General features: G+C 42.2%; 1 protein-coding gene across 1 annotated transcript in view; it reads left to right on the top strand.

Annotated features, from left to right (window-relative positions):
* The window catches only part of LOC137903453 (receptor-type tyrosine-protein phosphatase U-like), a 91,810-nt gene extending 74,559 nt beyond the window's left edge, over positions 1-17,251 (top strand). Inside the window, exons 14-22 of the mRNA XM_068747603.1 lie at positions 3,372-3,510; positions 4,994-5,023; positions 5,430-5,590; positions 5,946-6,133; positions 8,833-8,905; positions 9,620-9,696; positions 11,985-12,002; positions 13,665-13,701; positions 17,100-17,251. Coding sequence (XP_068603704.1) covers positions 3,372-3,510; positions 4,994-5,023; positions 5,430-5,590; positions 5,946-6,133; positions 8,833-8,905; positions 9,620-9,696; positions 11,985-12,002; positions 13,665-13,701; positions 17,100-17,251 — 875 coding nt within the window. The remainder of the gene's footprint in view (positions 1-3,371; positions 3,511-4,993; positions 5,024-5,429; positions 5,591-5,945; positions 6,134-8,832; positions 8,906-9,619; positions 9,697-11,984; positions 12,003-13,664; positions 13,702-17,099) is intronic.
* Positions 17,252-18,606: the final 1,355 nt, after the last annotated feature.

Here is an 18,606-nt window from a genome sequence, read left to right on the forward strand (position 1 = left end):
TATAAGAAGCATTCATGCATCCATCCATTGTCAGAATCCTTGCAGGGCTGATGCAAGGCTGACACATAGAAAGACAAAAAAAATGTTTACCTTCACACCTGGGGACAATTTATTGCCACCACTTCACCGATATTGCAGGTTATTTTTTAAAAGCAGTAACATTATAAAATGTATTCATCTTTGAATTACTATTCAACTGGAATCATATCTCTAGCAGAGAGGGGAGTGTGTCATGGGTATGGAGTATACACTCAGAACATGTACTTCAAAAATGCTTTTAATTTAATACTGCAGGGAACAGTAACCCATGCGTGTGTTAAATGTATTATTCATGGTTGCCCACCTATAGATGCGTTAATTTGGTGGATCCCTGCTGAGAAATGCATGTTTATTGCATTTTATTTTTGCTGGTCTAAATCATTTTCACACTGATTTTTTTTTAAATAAACAACAGCACTATCAATAATAATAATAATGATAATAAAGATTGAGAGATCGATCCAAATGAGGTTAAAAAAAATAATGTGAAAAATAGTGAAAAAACGTGAAAAAACAGCATAAATAAAGTGTATTTGTGTCCGAGTCAATTGTTACCAACTATACAAATGTATTGTAGTAGTAGAAGAAGAAGAAATAGAAACTAGATAGGCGATCGGGCCTACTTAACTAACACGACACAAAAAGTAGTGCGTTTTTAAGTGAAAAAGAAGACAAAGTAGAATTTTTCTATAAGATTACTCCCTAACTGAGGGTTCCTAAAAGAAAAGCTCTTGCCCCCATTCATTTGAAGGTTTGAGTGTTGAACGTACGGCGTGACCTACCAGGTTTTTTTGGGGTTCAGAGGAGGACAGGATGGCCGCTACATATTCTGGTTCCAGTATCTACAGTCTGCTTTTGCAACCCGAAATTCAGTGTCAAGAATTGATAGTTGTCTGAAAGATATCACTGCGGGATGATAGAAATACGTTACAGGCCAGTTATTTTGCAGAGATAGTAATTTGTCTTATCAACACTTTGTAATTTGATAATTTAGTATGTAGAATTGTGCATTGCCATGTACATGTCATGTCTTTGGTCCTCACTCTTTCACATCATTAACAAACTACAGTAGAGTCCACTTGTGAAAGGACTGAGAACTACCTAGACATTTCTGCATGTCTTCACTCACGGGCTTCAGTCAGAAATTACAGAATTACAGTCACCTTAACACTAATAACACAAATATCAGCAATATAGAAGCAACTCAAATAACTAATTATCTGCATCTACAGTGATTCAATGCGAATTGCCTGGCAAATTATAGATAAATTGTTGATACGTGCATCCCCTTTGCTTTCACCTCCTATTCTTGGGAATTCCTTTTTTTGTTACCACTACTGCTTTTTTGGGGGCAATCAAATGAACCACTATAGCCACTTTCTAAATATTGCCCTAAGAGCAGATGACTCACCCAGCATGATTTGTGTGATAATGCGAGGTCTCTGAGGCCGTATAGTCTGCCAAGAGCTACGGCCGCCGCCACCAGCTTATCAAGCCAAACTCGGGATTGTGCCTTGCTGTAAAGTCTTGGTTTCCTCTTTTCAGTCAGAGACAAAAGGCAATAGCTCCGCTGTGATCCTTTCTTTGTTATTTAGACAGAGCTATTGTCCAATTTGTTTATGCTGCCAAACTCACAGGGACAGGACAGAGCCCACTTAAATGATTCCATCTCTCTGCATTTGAATTTATTTTCAGCATAGTTTGTTTTTATCATCGCTGTGATGGCTTGTTAATGAAACGCATGCCGACAAATGTGAAATAATACGCCACCAATTCCTTCATATTTAACAGCAATTTTTCACCTTTGGATAAAACGATACAAGGAGTCCAGAGGATTAATAGATGGAGATTTCATACTTTTGGCGAGCTGGGATGGTGATGCATGCTGAGTGGGAGGAAAATGCCTAGTATATGGAATGAGAGCACACATCAGCTTAGAAAGTATTTCACAAGCCAAACATATTTAGCTCCCCTTTGTAGAAACTTAAGTTGCTGATGTCAGTGCACCCACAAAGTGTTCAAGATACTCTTTAGTGAGCTCTTTATTCTGTTTCTAGCCATTTTAAATGCTAATACATCAACTTGCTGATGCGTTGTAAATACCCTTCTTTGAAAGTGCCAAGTGGATCTGTGGCGACCGCTAACAGACTCAGTTTGAACTTGGCGGATGAGAATCCTCAACCTGTCCAGGTACACATGCAGGATAAGGACACATTTGAGTCCGAAAAGTTGGGCATGTATGCCCTAAAAAATGCGTGCCCATCAACGTTCCCTCTAAGCTGCACACGTGCGCAATTGTGCACTGCTGATGCGGTCTTCACGCAGCGAATATTCAATGTTCGTGCGAATATTAAGGTTTTTCTACATGTTCCAGAATGTAATTTTGTAGGTTGCCCATTATTATTACAGCATTGCAATTTTTCTTTGATTCGTCGATTTAACTAGTGGGCAATCACCCCCCGCTGTCCCATTTGCTGACAGCGGCACATGCTCTGCAGGAAGGCAGGAAGAGCAATGGCCATGCTGGGAAAAGCTGGTGTGTATCCAGTAAAAGACTAAATGTCAAACTAGTATTGACTTAACACTAAAAATATGTTGAGAATTAAGTAGAAAATGGGGAAATAAAGCAAGTTTAAAATTGGGGAATGTCTTTCAAATGTTATTACAATTAAATCCCTACCCCTGATAGATCAATTTTTTTTCGAGTATTTTTTCCCCTCAGTATTTTGCTCAAATGTTGTTTCTCTTAATATTTGAAGACAAAAAAACAATCTTATGTTTCCCAGAGTAAATGAAGGCAAATTGTACTTTAATAATGTAAGATTTAAGATACCCTGATATCGCTGAGATCGATACCTACACCAACAGAACAGTACTATTAAATGGTATTTACAGAGCTGTAAACGCCATACTGTTTCTATTTGTGAAGTTTCATTTACAAGACATCCTAAAGCCGCAGCTATTTGCACGTAGCCAGATTGAAATCTCCTCAAGGAGTACGTGAGGAAAATGTGTTTCTTTCGACATTTGGATGTTTTACGTGGAAGAACAGCTCACTTTTCTTGTTTGGTGCTATAAATCAGTCAAGCAGCATTTTCCCACCCAGCAGTTTCCTCAGTGCGGAGACCAGCAGAGCCTGCCAATTCGCCTGGCAATAGTTTTGTTTGTTTATGATAATTAAGCTAAAATGAATGTGTTGATGATTTATTTATTATTATTACATATCAAACCACTACGCTTAACATCTTGTTTGCAACATTAGTTCTGAATAACCGTAGCCATCCTTTTAAGGTTCTTCCTCTTCTTCCTTACCTCTCGTCTGTCTCATGCAGCTGCCTGTAAGGACCTGAAGCGCGCCCTGGAGGTATCCCAGCATGCCGAAGACATGGGTCTGATCCTTGGGGCCTGCGTCGGTGGTCTGGTGGTGCTCATTCTGCTCCTCGGGGCCGTCGTCGTCATTGTCAAGAAGGGGTGAGTGGTAGTTGAGGGTTTAACTCGAGACGGTTTGGACCTTTTCAGAGTCAAACATTAATGCTCTTAAGTCATATTGTACCTGTGCAGGCTATCCAAAAGAGTGAATTTATCTCCATCCCACTTGGCAGCTAGGGTCTATTGAGGAAAGCATTTGGCAATAAGAGTGAATTACAACCAGAGTTAGCGGAACGGTAGAGCATTAATCTTCAGCTCTCCCTCTGCCGCTGCAGCCAATCTTTTTTTTTTGTGTTTTGTCTCATCTTTTAATTTCAAGGTCTGCATGTCAGCGAAGCATATTCAAATGCAGCCTGATCACGGCGGCGTCATTGGCTGCTTTCCACCTGCAAATTACCCCAGTCTGCCGATCACACCTGCAGTGTATTCTTGCTGTACTTGCTGGCTAATGGTGGAACACTCATCTGAGTGTGAAATATTTCATCAAGGGGCATGTTATTCCATTGCCCACTCAATTACATGAAGCGAGCAGCTGTGAGGTGCCAGTGGATGGGCTCGTAATTGGTAGGGAAGCTTGTTTTTGCTTTTGGAGAGGAACTTCTCTACCCGAGGAATTTTCTCACACAGAGTAGAAGGGGGAAAATGAATGGGTTGTCTGGTCGAAGGCAGTGACTGATAAGATTCACCGGGCCAATCTCTCGGCACAGCAGGAACGAGAAAACCACATGGCAGCAACACGAGTAGACAAATATGCAGCCCGATATCGCTGTTGTGCATGTGCAAAATTCAATGTTATCTGAATAGGCTTTGGTGTTAAACCCTCTATTTGTGGCAAAAGTGTGACAATTCAGTATACAATTATTCCACATTGTAATTTATAATGTGCATATATAATTCAAAATACTAATCCAATTTTACTTAAGGGTCTAATTATTATTATTATTATTATTATTTATTTTTTTAAAGAAGAAATTCTGAAGTTAACCAGCTAGCCCCAACATGCTAGCTTTACTGTTTGAAAGACACTCATGGATTCCGAACTACGGCTTATAGAGCTGAACAAGGTAGCGCATGTTGGAGCCATCTTGAAATAGTAGAAGGGACATTTTAGCCATTTTTGACACAAAAATCAATTAGAATGATTAACACTGATTTCTTTTGAATAGTAACATGAAAAATTGTCTTGCTGTAGACAATAACTTTTGGGAACAAAGCAAAAATCTTTTTAAAAAAATAGGCTTCCTCTCATAAAGTGTGTCTTTATTTGTTTCATAAAATATATACCCAATATCATGAGCTCTAATATGCTGATAAATTCAGCAATTTATTTTCTGCGTGTTCACAGATTGGTTCAAGTGTGCAGTAGGCCCTTCATCCTTCGTGCGTTGATCCTGCTTCATAATTGCTTACAAAAAACATTCCAATGCACTGAGCATCTTCATTTATCTTTTTAATGCCATCATGATAAACCATTTTCACCTCTTTTTTCTCCTCACTTTCTTTCCTCCTCCTTCATGCTAATCAGAAGGGACTTCTATCCTTACCCTTACTACCCGTAAGTGACTACGTTCCCCATGTTCTGCCCTGATGCTGTTCTTCCCTTGCTTTTGCCTACTCTTCTTCGCCCCACGATGACTAGTGTGGAATTCAGCATTGCTATTTCCACTTCATCCTCCATTGTCCAGCCCCATTCCTCATGCCGCTCCTCCACCTTTTGCCCTGCCACCTCCGCAACATCCCACCATCACCCTGGACTATCACCAAATCGCACTTTCCTCCTTGTCCAGTTTCAATCTCGTAGCCCTTATAGTTCCCACTCAGTCCAATTTGTCACCTCCTCACTCGCCCTCTTTTCCTGTCTTCCTTATCTCTTTGCTTGTCTTTCTCTCATTCTGCCCCTTCCTTATTACTCCCTGCCCTTGGCTCTCTCTATCCTCCTGTCCCTTTCTGCATCTCTGTAGTAGGAAGAAGGTGGCCATGAACAAGGCGGCAATGTCCTACAGGCAAGAAAAGAGTCGGAAGCTGAGCTCTATAGACTGCAGCATGACGGAGCAGAGCACTCTTCAGCAGGATGAGAGGATGGCCCACTCCTTCATGGATGCCCACGGATGCAACACTCGAAGTAAGACAGACAGGAACATATGGGTACTCTAGAGAAAGTGTCACGAGAGATGACATTCCCCCCTTCTTGACCTTCGGCCATGTTTATTTCCGAGCTCTTATCCAATAAGGTGTCCTCAACAGAGAAATCTCCGTCAGGTTTCCTGTCTGCTTGGATATTCTGCGAAGCCAATCAGCCCCCTTGTCTTTGCAGATATGCTGACTTTGTTCCTTTGAGCTGTCCCCCAGACTTTTCAACTCAAACTTAGAATCTGTAAAAAAAAAAAGAAATCAAGAAAACAAAAAGCCATCTCTGTGTCACAAATTCCTCGATGTCAAAGTGACATGCCTTGAACATGATGCGTTCGTGTTCCCAGATGAGCAGCGTAGCTCCGTCAACGAGTCCAGCAGCTTACTGGGAGGGTCGCCTCACCGTCACTGTCGGAGGAAGAGCTCGCCTTATCACACGGGCCAGCTCCACCCTGCGGTACGAGTGGCTGACCTCCTCCAGCACATCAACCAGATGAAGACGGCCGAGGGATACGGCTTCAAACAAGAGTACGAGGTAAGAGAAGGCAAAAGGGAAGAAAGAGATGCAGAAATTCAACTTCAATAATTAAGGGAAAAGTAGGGAAGTAGAAATCAAATGAGCCTTCCCTCCTGATCCTCTTTTTTTTTTGATAATTATTCAATTTCACTTCAAAGACATCTGCAGACTCTGGAGACTTCAAGAGGTCAGGTTACAAATTAACTGACCGGTCAGCATTCATTAGCAGAATGTTATCAGAGTATATGTAAGCACATGAGAAATTGACTCTGTGTCTCACCTGATTTATTACTCCAGTAACCGGTGTGCTGATGGGTTTATTGTCTCAGTCTCGACTCCAGGGTTGGACCACATTAATGTGTTTGTGAGTGATTGGATGCAAATCCCCGGGGCAAGTTTCAGCACCAGTGGGAAAACTGAATATTGGAAATTGGAGGCTGTTATAGCATATTAATTACCATGACTGGATGTAGAAAGGTCATATGAATGTAACATAGTGTTTTTTTCCATTACAGAAACAAATATAGCCTGGGGCCCCCCATGACCTAAAGATGGTTGTAAGGCTTTGCATTTTACACATGTGATGCTCTTACAACAGGAACGCTCTTCTTTCATATGGGAAAGAAACTGGAGTGGGTGCCATTGTTTAGAAATCAAGCTGACCTGTGTTACTGCGCAAAACTACTATCGACTTGTAAAAGGATTAAATTGAACATTTAATATTCATGAGCAAGCAGTAAAATGCAGTTTCACTTCATCTGCATTACAGAGATAATGCAGATATACTGAACCTTCCTGGCGCAGTGGGGAGTAATTAGGCTTTTCAAAGTAACTGCTTTCAGCATATCTTTTTACTTTAATGTGAAGTTCTCCATAGCAACCAGCGATGAAGAGGCTTTTTGTTGTTCTGATGACGGCTATTTTGAATCATTAGTATCCCTGGGGGGGGGATTTGCCACCTTCCAAAATCAATACATGGGTCAATTTGTCACCTCTCTGAGCAGCTCCCCATTACCTGTAGAAGTAAAGATGAAGGGGTTCAGTGGGGATACTAATGCCAGTCTTCATAACCCTTAATTCCCATTGGATTGTGCTGCTGCTATTGATCAGACGTGTTATTGTGGGAGTTAGATACCTACACCGTACGTGTTGCCAGCATCCATGGTAGAAGGTGTGTCACCCCCCCATGACTGATGCAGCCCTCCTATGGCTAAAGCTGCCCCCTTCTGTTTTCACCTGCAACACCCTGTGAGCGCTGCAACAAATTGAGAAGCCAGATCAATAATGGCTTAAACAGTCAGGATCTAATCTTTTATTTTATATGCTAATAATTGTTTTTCAGCATAAATATTTCGAAAAGAAACACCTACCTGTACAGCTATTGACAGCAGATCATAAAGTTTTCACTAGTATAGAGAGGCCCAAAGGAAACATTGTTTTGTCATTCCTGTCAAACATACAGCGCTTTATAAGCCTTTGTTGGCTCATTCTTGCTGCTCTAATTACCAGTTTCTCACAATAATTGGAAACTGCTTTGAGAAAATAAGCCCTAATATAAAACATCATCAATCAGATGGAAAATACAGAAAGGTGAGAAAATGAATAACTTGAGTAACTAAAAATATACAGTATATATATATATAAAAAAAAGAGAAAATATAAAAAACACGGTTCTGTGCTTTGTCTCCGATACCTGGCTAGACAATATAAATATGAGGCGTCGGACTGCAGTCCATTGTCTTCCACCCTGAACCAGTCCATGGTTGCATTTTACCCTCAACCGAGACTTGATCATTGTTGTTTTGGACCTTTGTCCATTTCGTCCTGACTAGGAGAACGGGATGCTTTGCAGAACTTATGGCAACACAGGATTAAGGGCTTCAACATTATTATGCGCATGTAATTTTAAGGGGATACCTGACATTTGCTGCCATGATCGGTCTGCTTATGAATGCTTTCCGCTTCAAGCTCAATGAAAGGCGCCAGAATTCTCATGGCTCAGAGTGTTGAGCATGTCGATTTTAACTGACGAGCTAATAAAGAACACATCAATTAATCTTCATAAAGGTTAACATAATGTTCTTTAAGGCTTCAAAAATTCAACAGCAGATTTGTTTAACACAATTGCATTAAGTATTACCTGTCCAGGATCCAGTAGCTGATTAAGATTTAGGCGGCTTTAGATGATAGAGCGTCGATGCAAGAGGCTCGATGTGCTTATATGGAGACGGCAAAGAGATCAGGCTGAGCATATTGCACTCCTCAAGCCAGGCCATCCAAAAGTGGCTTTTTCCTCCTCCTGCTCCTTATTCACTTACAGTATTGATTCGTATTCAATGAGTCATCTTGCCACCCCGGCAGATTTGCTAGATGAGTGTCATAAACAGCTGTCACAAATTTAGCTGTTTAACACTGAGATATTACAGAGCAATAGCTTCTGCAAGCAGCGAGCCTCACACTGCGTCTTGAATGAAAATGACTCCTGCAGACCGCCTCCCTCCCTCTGAAGGCCGCACGCATTTCTCAGGGCCGAGGCTGCCATCTCTCAGCCTCGTCTCCACCCGCTACGTCAAGGCAGATGTTTGTTGATGACTTGGCAAGATGCTGTAAGATCATACGACTTACAGTGTAATTTACGCATTAGTTGCCATGTCTGTAATTTGTATTCAAAATGTATCATTGGTTTGTTTTTTTACTTTTGCTTTCTCACTTTGCAGAGTTTTTTCGATGGCTGGGATGTCACAAAAAAGAAGGACAAGACCAAAGGAAGACACGATAGCTTGCTTAGTCGTAAGTGTTTTGGGGCAGTATTTGTGATACGAATTACGAGTCCTCGTCGATACTGCGTTGTTTCAATAGGGGATTGCCTTAACATGAATGCTATCACACAAAGTCGATTACCATTTAAGGAGACTCCTCCTTGCCAAAGCCACCCTTTAATAATTGTTTTGCTCCCAGTTGAATTGTTGTTAATAAAAAAAAAGGGTTTGTTAATTAAAATGGATCGTTTTAAATTTGCTTTAATAGTGTTTTTCAACTACTGAATTGATTTTGTTCATCTTAAACATCAGCATGGTCAGCGCTTTAGTAAAATGATGACATGAGCCGCTGAAGATTGGCATGACTCTCTCACGATATGACTCCAGATGACTCCCTATGTGCTTGGCCATTTTAAATGCCACTGTTGCTGTATACATAATACAGTCATTGTCATTTACCTTTAATTATGGTGATCATGTCAGACTTTGTTGCGAAACCTAGCCATGTGGCTGCAGGGTAAGACTGATTAGACTTCATAAATGCTGAGATGCTGACTCAGCAACCTGTTTTCCCTGTTGATTAGACACAACACCCCTGCTCTGATTGTTGTTTCGTGCAATGGCTTTCTCTCTCACTACATCCTTTCCATTGACACCCTGAGCTTTGCTTTTGTATTAAGAAGCCATTATGTTAACTGATACAGTAAATTCATCTTGAATCCCTGATTTATTTTCTTTTTTTTAGATGATCGCCATCGAGTCAAGCTCCACTCTTTGCTTGCAGACCCCAGCGCTGATTACGTCAATGCCAACTACATAGACGTAAGTTTGTTTTTTGCTCTCCTGGCCCTCCTCCCTTCCCGGCGACTCAAGCATCTGTCCTCTTTTACTGCCGCGTATGACAAACTGCTGTTCGAAGGGCATCTCTGCGTAGCTTAGATTGCGTGCGCTCTTCCGTGAACGCTCATTTAGTAGCTCCATCCACGACATAGCGTTATATATAAATGGGTGCCGGTATGTGCAGACTTTGAAGGGAGCTTTCCATTGCAGTGACTTCCGAGATCCGAGATGAGCCCATAAGCTCAGAGCATCGCGGCTCATAACTCGCTCAAATGCTTTTGAAAGGCAACATTGCACCGGAATTGGACCCAATATAAAATGGCTGATTCTTTCATCTACGTTCAGATATATATATTTTTTATCTATTGTACAGTTCATCTCAGGGAGCCTCTCCAGTCTGCCGCAGCAGTGTGCGATCTTATCAAGGCAGCTTTGCATTAGATGGGCCGACGCTACCTGAAGGACAGTCAGTTTTTCCTTCAGCACAGGATCAGCTGCTAACGCTAAGTGAAAGCGGGCCTGTGAAAAGCTCTCAACCGTCTCGATTCCATGTTTACTTTTACCTGCTGAAGCACGTATTGCAGGGTTTAACATGAGCTTCTGTGATCTGAACACTGCTTACGTCCTTTATTTCAATTGTTTGATGAACAAAAGGAAATGTAGAGAAGACTGAATAGATCTGTGGTGGGAACAGGACTCGGCTTGTGTGGGTTGAAACAGAACACCAGAGCTCACGCTGATGTGCGTGGCCACTGTGCATTGGGAGGAATGCTCCAAAGACCCACATGTCATTAAGCTGTGCATATCATGACAAGATCCCTCACTCACAAGACTGGAGTGGAATTATTCAAAAATGACTCATGGAAGACACCAACGTTGGAAACACGGAACACTGCTTTTTCAAAAGGTTCAATTGAAAAGCTCCGCCACCCTCTAATCTCATTCTCATGCAGGTTTTCATAGTTTCCCCCTCGGGCACAGTGGACAGATAGACTATTCCATTTTTGTGTCAACTTTTATTGTGGTACGTCTGTAACCAACAGACGTCTAACATTTGACACAAACAACAGTCAGTTCTTTGCACTTATTGTCAGGGAGTCTTTTCTTGATGTCCATTTTTGGCTCCTCTTCATGCATAAATGTATACATCCATCTCTAAACAATACACTCATCAACAACAACAACAACATAGTGCCATGTCCTTTATGTCGACAATTCAAAGAACCAGAGGAGCTTGTGAGCATTTACCTTGTCGATTCAAAGCCACAAGCCACAGTTGTTTGTGAGGTAATTATTTAAGTCTAGACTTTATTTTGAGAGTTGTTCCCCTTTTTATGTCACTTTTTTTCACTGTATTTGTTCACATTTGTTGTGCCTTGCTTGAATTGAAGCTACACTGCCCACACTGGGCAGTGTAGTCATTTTCTCCGGCGATTGTTAGTCATTTTCTCCGGCTCTTACGTATCCGTCAACTAACTGAGGAGGCAGCCGAATGAACGTACGAAATGAATGCAGAGGATGTACAAAAGGTCTTTCCGTGTTCACATTCATCTTTATGAAAGAACAGACATGGCCCTTTGCTCTGGTCCAAAATATGTCTGCTTTGGAAGTAGGACAATTGTTTTGACGGGGGGGGGGGGACTAAAACATGAAAAATGACAGAGAATGGGGAAATAAAGGTCTTCACGGCTGAGTGGACAAACCAAATTACTCAATTTCTGAATTAATTTCTCCAATCAGAGACAAACTCTGCCTTGATTTGTACCATTGTCTGTCTTTGTCTGTCATCGCAGGGAGGCAAGGGTCACCTTATTTCACTGAGTCTACCCAAAGCACCATCGACAAAGACTTCACAAAACAATAATTTGGTACTTTGATGCATTGGCTACATTAACAATGTATGCACACAAGCAATCTTTGGGAGGTTTTCGGCTTAATAAATAATAATAATAATTAATAAAGTGGCCGAGATGCTGCTGGCTGCTCATGAGTCTGCCTCATCTGATGTGACATCATTGTGGACACGTTCCATGATCTCAGCGATGATTGTAGAATGTTATCATATGAATATAGGAATTTAAGCCTTTTGAACATTATTCTCTCTCCAGGTCCTCAAGGCAAGTTGTTCTTTAATCATTTCATTAACCTGCTTCCCTGCTCTTTAATCACAATAACTAGCTCTTGTTTCCTCCCCTACTTTCCTTCTCTTCTCTGTCTCTGTCTCTCTCTTTTCTACCTTCCCCCATTTTTCATCCTCTTGCGTCTCTTAGATTCGGATAAACAGGGAAGTAAGTATCATGCTTCTCTTGTCTTTTCGTCTCCTCCCTTTTCACGTTACCCCCTCTCGCTGTCCCTACCAGCTATCCGTAGCTTTTCTCCAACAGCAGATCATTCTTCCCTTTCCTTCTCTGAGCTGCTCGGCCTGCCTTTAGCCATCGCTTTTCTGCCTTTTGTTATTTATTTATTTATTTATTTTTGGGATCATATCTTTCTGTTTGCTTTTATCCATCGTCGGATGCTCACCTGGACATTTTGAGTTAATAATAATAATTTTCAGTCATGTCCTCACGTAGCACACATTTAAGTTTTGAAATCCTGTTTTTCTTATATTTCACTTCTAGTGCAAACAAGAGATTAAATGCTGCAAATATATGATGCCATTTAATGTCATTGGGGGGAAGCCTCGGAGCTGCGTCTCCTTCAGTTTGATTTTTCAGAACAGTTTTTTGCAGGATTTCGGCAAATTGGACGTGATTTTTATTCACAAGCGTACACAAGATCAGGTTTTGCTAACGGTCACTGGATTTTATTTGGCTTTTAAGTCTAATAAGATTTCAGCATCTCAAATCAATCTGCATGTTTTTATTTTATTTCCAATCCGCTGTGAATTTGTGTTGCTTATATTTCCTGGGTGTTGGAAATGTGGTTGCCAAGGCGATAGAACAAAAACCGCTCAGCCCAGGAAAATTCATACAGAGGCTCATGGGAGTACTCTGCAGTCCTCCATCTCAACTTCCCTCTGTGGCATGGCAGCTATGGAATGTCATTTGTGTACCTGCCTGGATGAGTAGTTTGTACATGTATATCAGTGTGTGTGTGAATGTGAGTAGGGGGGTTGTTTTATGTCAGGTTGTCTGTGTGGTATTTATACAAATGCTTATCATATACAGCAGTTGGAATCACTTTACCCTTGAGTGATGACAGGGCACACTAATCTTAATTCTTGACATCCATCACGCACACGCAGCCGTTTTGTATTCGGCCCACAGGGTCAACCTGCTGGGGCTGGGGAGTGGGGTTCGAGGGAGGGGGTGGGGGTAGAATGTTCCAGACTGTGCTCACAGTGTCATAACTGCACTAATGCCACACTGGCTGAGGGGAGGCTACCAGATCAATCAGCATCACTCAGGTACAATTACCCCACCCACAGCTGAAGATCCTTCTCTTGTCACTCTAGCTCAGATCAGCCGCTTGGCTGCATGCTAAGTGCCGCACGCCGAGCCGTCTTTAGAATGCAGCGCCCTCACGCCGCATGTAATGACCTGGCTCAGCGATGAACAGAGGAAAAACTTGAATTAATGACCTTTCTCTATGCATTTCAATGTGTCACGCAGACCTGGAGTCCATCGTGAAGAATTTGGCCGGTCACACATGCTAATGTATTGAAAGCAGTGCATCATCAATGGATAGCAAGGCCCCAAATTAACTTTCCGGGCCGCTGAAATATATTCAGGCAAAGCAGAGGCGAAATTTAGCAGAGCGCTGACATCAATCTGGCCTCTGAGATGAATAAGAGATGCTGAAAATGGAGCTAGAGAATGGAATGGAGGGGTGAGGCGAAGGTTAGAGGTCCCTGAGTCTCACTTCATCATCCGCTCATATCATTAACTGTCCCAATCCCCCCCCCCTCTCTCTTCTTTACACTCCTTCTTGCTCTCTCTATCTCACAGGGCTACCAGCGATCCAATCACTTCATTGCCACACAAGGTGAGTGTAAGACGCCCTGCAGCTTCCTCACATTGTTAATGTATTCATGTGTTGGTGTTTTTTGGGGAATTCTTGACACAGCAGAAGCAGCTGACAAATACACAAATGGTTTTTTTTCTGAATGATTAATGTGTAAACAACAATGAGCCCGTATTGTCTCATTTCCCCATTCAGAGTTTTACCGCAAAGCGTCACTTCCCTCCGTCTGTGAGGAAAATTCCTGCAACAATCAACTGTAACTGTCAGTCACTGTGTGCCGTAACACGACTGACTGTTGCTCTATGTGAAGTTCTGCTTTTGTGTCTCTCCTCCCCGCCGTGTACATGTGCGGTGCATCGTCTCTCTAATGTCGGTTTGATACACTATATAGGCCGCATTCCCCAAGCGACAGACAGAGAGAGAGAGAGAGAGAGAGAGAGTACGCCATTCTCTTTATTCTCTGCCTGCTCTGATCCTATTTATTCAGTGAATACGTTTTTTTTTTGTCACTTCATAATCCCCCTCTGAATTCTTCCCCTCTTTCACTTTTGGTCTCAACTCTGCCGCATCGCGGAAGTAACCTCGAGGATATCCTCTCTCTAATTTTACCCAGGACGTTCATCCCGATGCAAAGGTGCAGATGGAGGCGGAAAGAGTCCTTCGTGGAGTTTGTGTCGAACAGTGCTTGATGAAGCTTTATGTCAAATGCATGGTGGAAATACAGTTTAATTGGACAGCTCGCAAGTTTGAATTATTTATCATCACAACAGCAGAACGTGCAATACTTTAGTTTTGGCATTCACGTTCTCAGTCACGATAGAGACATTGAGGGGTGATGAGCAAACTACTTCAACCCTCCAGACGGAGCCTACGGGTGGATGCTGAGGTGGTGGAGGCGCTGAATATGTCGGCGCCCATAGACCAACATCTGGGAGGGCGTGCTGGAGGAGGTTAGAGAAAGATGTCAGCCATGTGACTAATGTCTACACAACTATTGTTGCGTACAGCCTCTCAAGCATTGTGCCATTGAAGAGTGCTGATTTCCTTTGCAGAGGGATGCACGGTGGCATGTTGGCTGAACTGTAGCCTGACAGAAACAAGGTTCTGAATTTGAATCTCGACATGATGCCATTCTCAGAGGAGTTTGCATTTTTCTCCCCGTGTCTGGGTTGCCTCTGCGTTTTCTCTGGGCTCGCCTGCTTCCTACCACAAAACAAAAAACCAAAACATGCAATAATGTGTAATGGTGCCTCTAATTTCTTAGAGGTGAGTTTGAAAGACTTTCTACACATTTGGGGTTGTCATGAACAGGCAAACTGTCCCGGATATTCATTTTCACTTCATATTCATGAATATGTATGCTCTAAACCCCATGACCTTGCCTGGAGAATAAGTTGTAGACAGTGAATGGAAAAATACAGTAGATGGTGATTATCTTGTTGAAAAACAATATGGAAGTAATTCCTTTCTCAAATTCACAAGCTTTTAAAGATAAAACGCCTTGGATCTCAGAAAGATTTGCATTTAATGAAGACTGTAGGGTTATTTAGGGGAAATGCATTAATCTATTTTTCCTGTTTGTTGTTATTATTATTATTATCATCAACAGTGAGCACTAAATAGCTGTATTCATGGACTTTGTGGTACCGAGATATCGATAAGTACCACCTTCTTACCTAACCTGAAATGACGGCTAAAGTATGGAAATAAAACCCCGCTTGTTAAACACACACAGAATCCCGACACGTGCAGAGTCTGCCTGACACTGCTTATATATGTCATGGTGAGCCCCGAGTGTCTGGCTCTCACCATGGCTGGGGGCTCATTTGCGATATTGCTGTATCTTCAGGCAGCTGTGCCTGTGCAGCAGGCAGCAGGTGCTGTTGGCCAACTCTGTTATATCCAGCGTACTCTGAAAGCCTGAGTCCGGCCGCGGTGGCACGGTGTGCTGTGCATACACACCGAGCGGACCCAGCCTCTGTCCTTCTACTGGCTGCCCCATCCCTCCGGCGAATGCATTAGCGTCCTTCTCCTGCTGCTTCTGAAAAGTTAACATCTCATATCACTAATGCACACGGGAACCGGCGCAGCGATTGTTAACAAGGGAGGGAGCCGTGAATAACCCTGTGAAGCGGAGGGGAAACCGTGGTTAAAGTTGCTTCATACGTCGTCTCAGGTCAGCTGCACTAGCGGCACGTTGCTGCTCTGAGAAGGGAGTATGGTTGTTAGGCTTCCTCAGCCTGCAGAGGGCTTTGAATTTTACTTTGGGCCATGTTGTCCAATTTTCTTTTTTCTTTTTATCATTTAATTGCTTTTGTTAAGATAACATTAAGATAATATTGTAGTTGCTCATCCAAGGAAGACACAAATCCTCCAGAGCATCTCTTTCTGTTGCTTTGACAGCTTCATTCAAAAGCTTTTCTCCCAGTTCGGCTGGGGGACATCTGCCAATGCAGACCTTATTCCAACAGCCAATCGTCATCCAAACCATCTCAGCTCTTTCCAATTACATCTTCACAAGGACCCAAACATCCTGTCATTTCTCTCTTCACCAACTAAAACTCAGATTACTTGCTATTGTTGCTACAAGCATTGAAACAAGCACCTTCTGGTGCTATCCTGAGTCTGACTGAGATGACATTTAATGAGATACGGGTGACACAATTAGTGACATTATTTGCATATTCAGCGAGAGTTAATGTCAGCAAATGTCCTAAAATACAGTTTGTTTTTTAAGCTAACCTTGTTTTGTTTTTTACCCTGTTAAGCCATTCGACCAGGACTTACACGAGACAGGGGTGTACGATTAAATGCAAGAGATAAACAATAACAAATAGTCCAAACTCTCCTGCCAGCAGCTTCTCTTAAAGAGGTCATCGAGGTCAGTTACAGGAGATGAGATAATATTCCTATTATTATTATATTACTGAGTGGGTAGAAATGGATAGACATGATGTCCACTAACAGGGTCGCAGCGTGTTTGGCAGAGGAGTCGGTATGTAAGGAGGACCTTGTGATATTATTAACACCACGGTGTAATGAAATCAATGAAAGTGTCATCTTTCCCGGGGGGGGGGGGGCATGATTTGTGTCAGCCAGTGCTGCATGAGGAAGGCGATGCAGGAGCTTGTTTGCACAATGGCTGAGGATTTGTGGGTGTATTGAAATGACATTTCTCTGTAGCATTAGGAGAACACAGAGCGGGCAATAGTTCACGGGTGACACAATGTTACTCTATTCCCTGACATAAATTACTGAGCGCTTCAACATTGATGGTTATTGCTCCTATTTTCTCTGACTTTATGGCTCATCTCTCCGCCCTCCTTTTCCTCCCACTCATTCTCCTCTCTCCCCTCCCTTATTCGTCTCCCACTCCTCCTCCCCCTACCGGTTCCATGGCTCCGCCTCCTCTTCTGCAGGCCCCAAGCAGGAGATGATCTATGACTTCTGGAGGATGGTCTGGCAGGAGAACTGCTTCAGTATTGTCATGATCACCAAGCTGGTGGAAGTGGGCAGGGTGGGTTTCCATTCCTGTTGTCCTGTGACCTCTCCAACCGTCTTTGGAGATTGATGGAAAGGAATGCATTTCCGGAGCTCTCTTTATCATTCGCTCTGTGTCGGTGCGGCTGTGGCAGCCCGCACTGTGGGAGGAAATGGCTGCTGCAGGTCTGATCATGAATGATAACTTTTTTTGTTGGTTGCTGGGCTCCAAGGTCAACGCTTTGATATATATGAAAGACCACGAAGGAGCACAGCGATACAAACTCTTCCTGCTTCTTTTGAATGCAAGCGGAGATTGTCTGAGGAGATTCTCAGATATTGTTTGGAGGAGCAGCTTCAAGACGTCTCACCTCTGTTCTGAACAGAACTAAAGATTCGGAGTCCATGCAACACAGACAAACTGATAAAGTATTTGAGTTTGTTTTTTGTTTTTTTGGCTTGCATTGAGCATATTTTTTGTAAAATCTTTTCAGATGCCGCATTTAGAAAGAAATCTGTATTTAGCCCAAAACTATGAATTGATATCGAGCTTAATTTCATCATTGGGGGAGAATTACTCGACGTCTCTGGTTAGAGTTTTCCCAGCTATTTGTAAATTAATCAAACAGATAGTATGTAATGTGCATCCAAAGAGGTAAATAATTATTAGCTGGTTGTTTTTATTCATTTAACCTTTATTTATCCAACCATCTACAAGAAGAATGGATGGATGGAACAACCTTTATTTAATCAGGAAAAGTCTTAGATTTTTGTAATATGTTAGAGAAAAGCATCTGGAACAAGACAACCTGCCAGCTTGCTAAAACTACTGATATATCAAATTCAGAATAAGTATTATCTTTAGTGGTCAAATCAATATACTTAATCAATATATCCAAACATACAGAATGCATTTAGTTGCTACATTAATTTGTACTGAATATGCAAGTAGAAATGTTAAAATGTTTTCAATCAAACCTGCAAAACCGATACAGCAGTCACATAATGTTGTTGCCTTCATCCTAATGGAAATTGCCTTTATCCTTCTACCAGGGTCACAAATGAACATGAGCTCAAGGAAAAATGTGAAAATAGATAATACAAAAAGGTTAAATCCAAAAATCAAGTGGCCTTTCAGCATGTCATCCACTTACATGTCAGTGCATCTATCAGCCCCCCCCCCCCCCCCCCCCCCCCAACATAGGTTACTTTAGTCTTTCTGAGGCTTTGGATGTGTAGAAAAATATAGTGTCAGGAAATGAGTCAACAGCCTGAAGCACTAGAAAATGCACTGACACCATGCATCCAGCGGTAGGAGAAAATGTCAGTGCCATTAAAGAACACAGCATCAAGGGTGGGGGAAGTAAAATAGCTATTCCCTTGAAAAGCTCTGAAAAACAGTCCGGGTTTGGAGGACTCTCTGGCTGGGCAGAGAAAGGGAGGAAA

Source organism: Brachionichthys hirsutus, chromosome 13 (assembly GCF_040956055.1).
Source record: "Brachionichthys hirsutus isolate HB-005 chromosome 13, CSIRO-AGI_Bhir_v1, whole genome shotgun sequence".
Classification (NCBI taxonomy): Eukaryota; Metazoa; Chordata; class Actinopteri; order Lophiiformes; family Brachionichthyidae; genus Brachionichthys; species Brachionichthys hirsutus.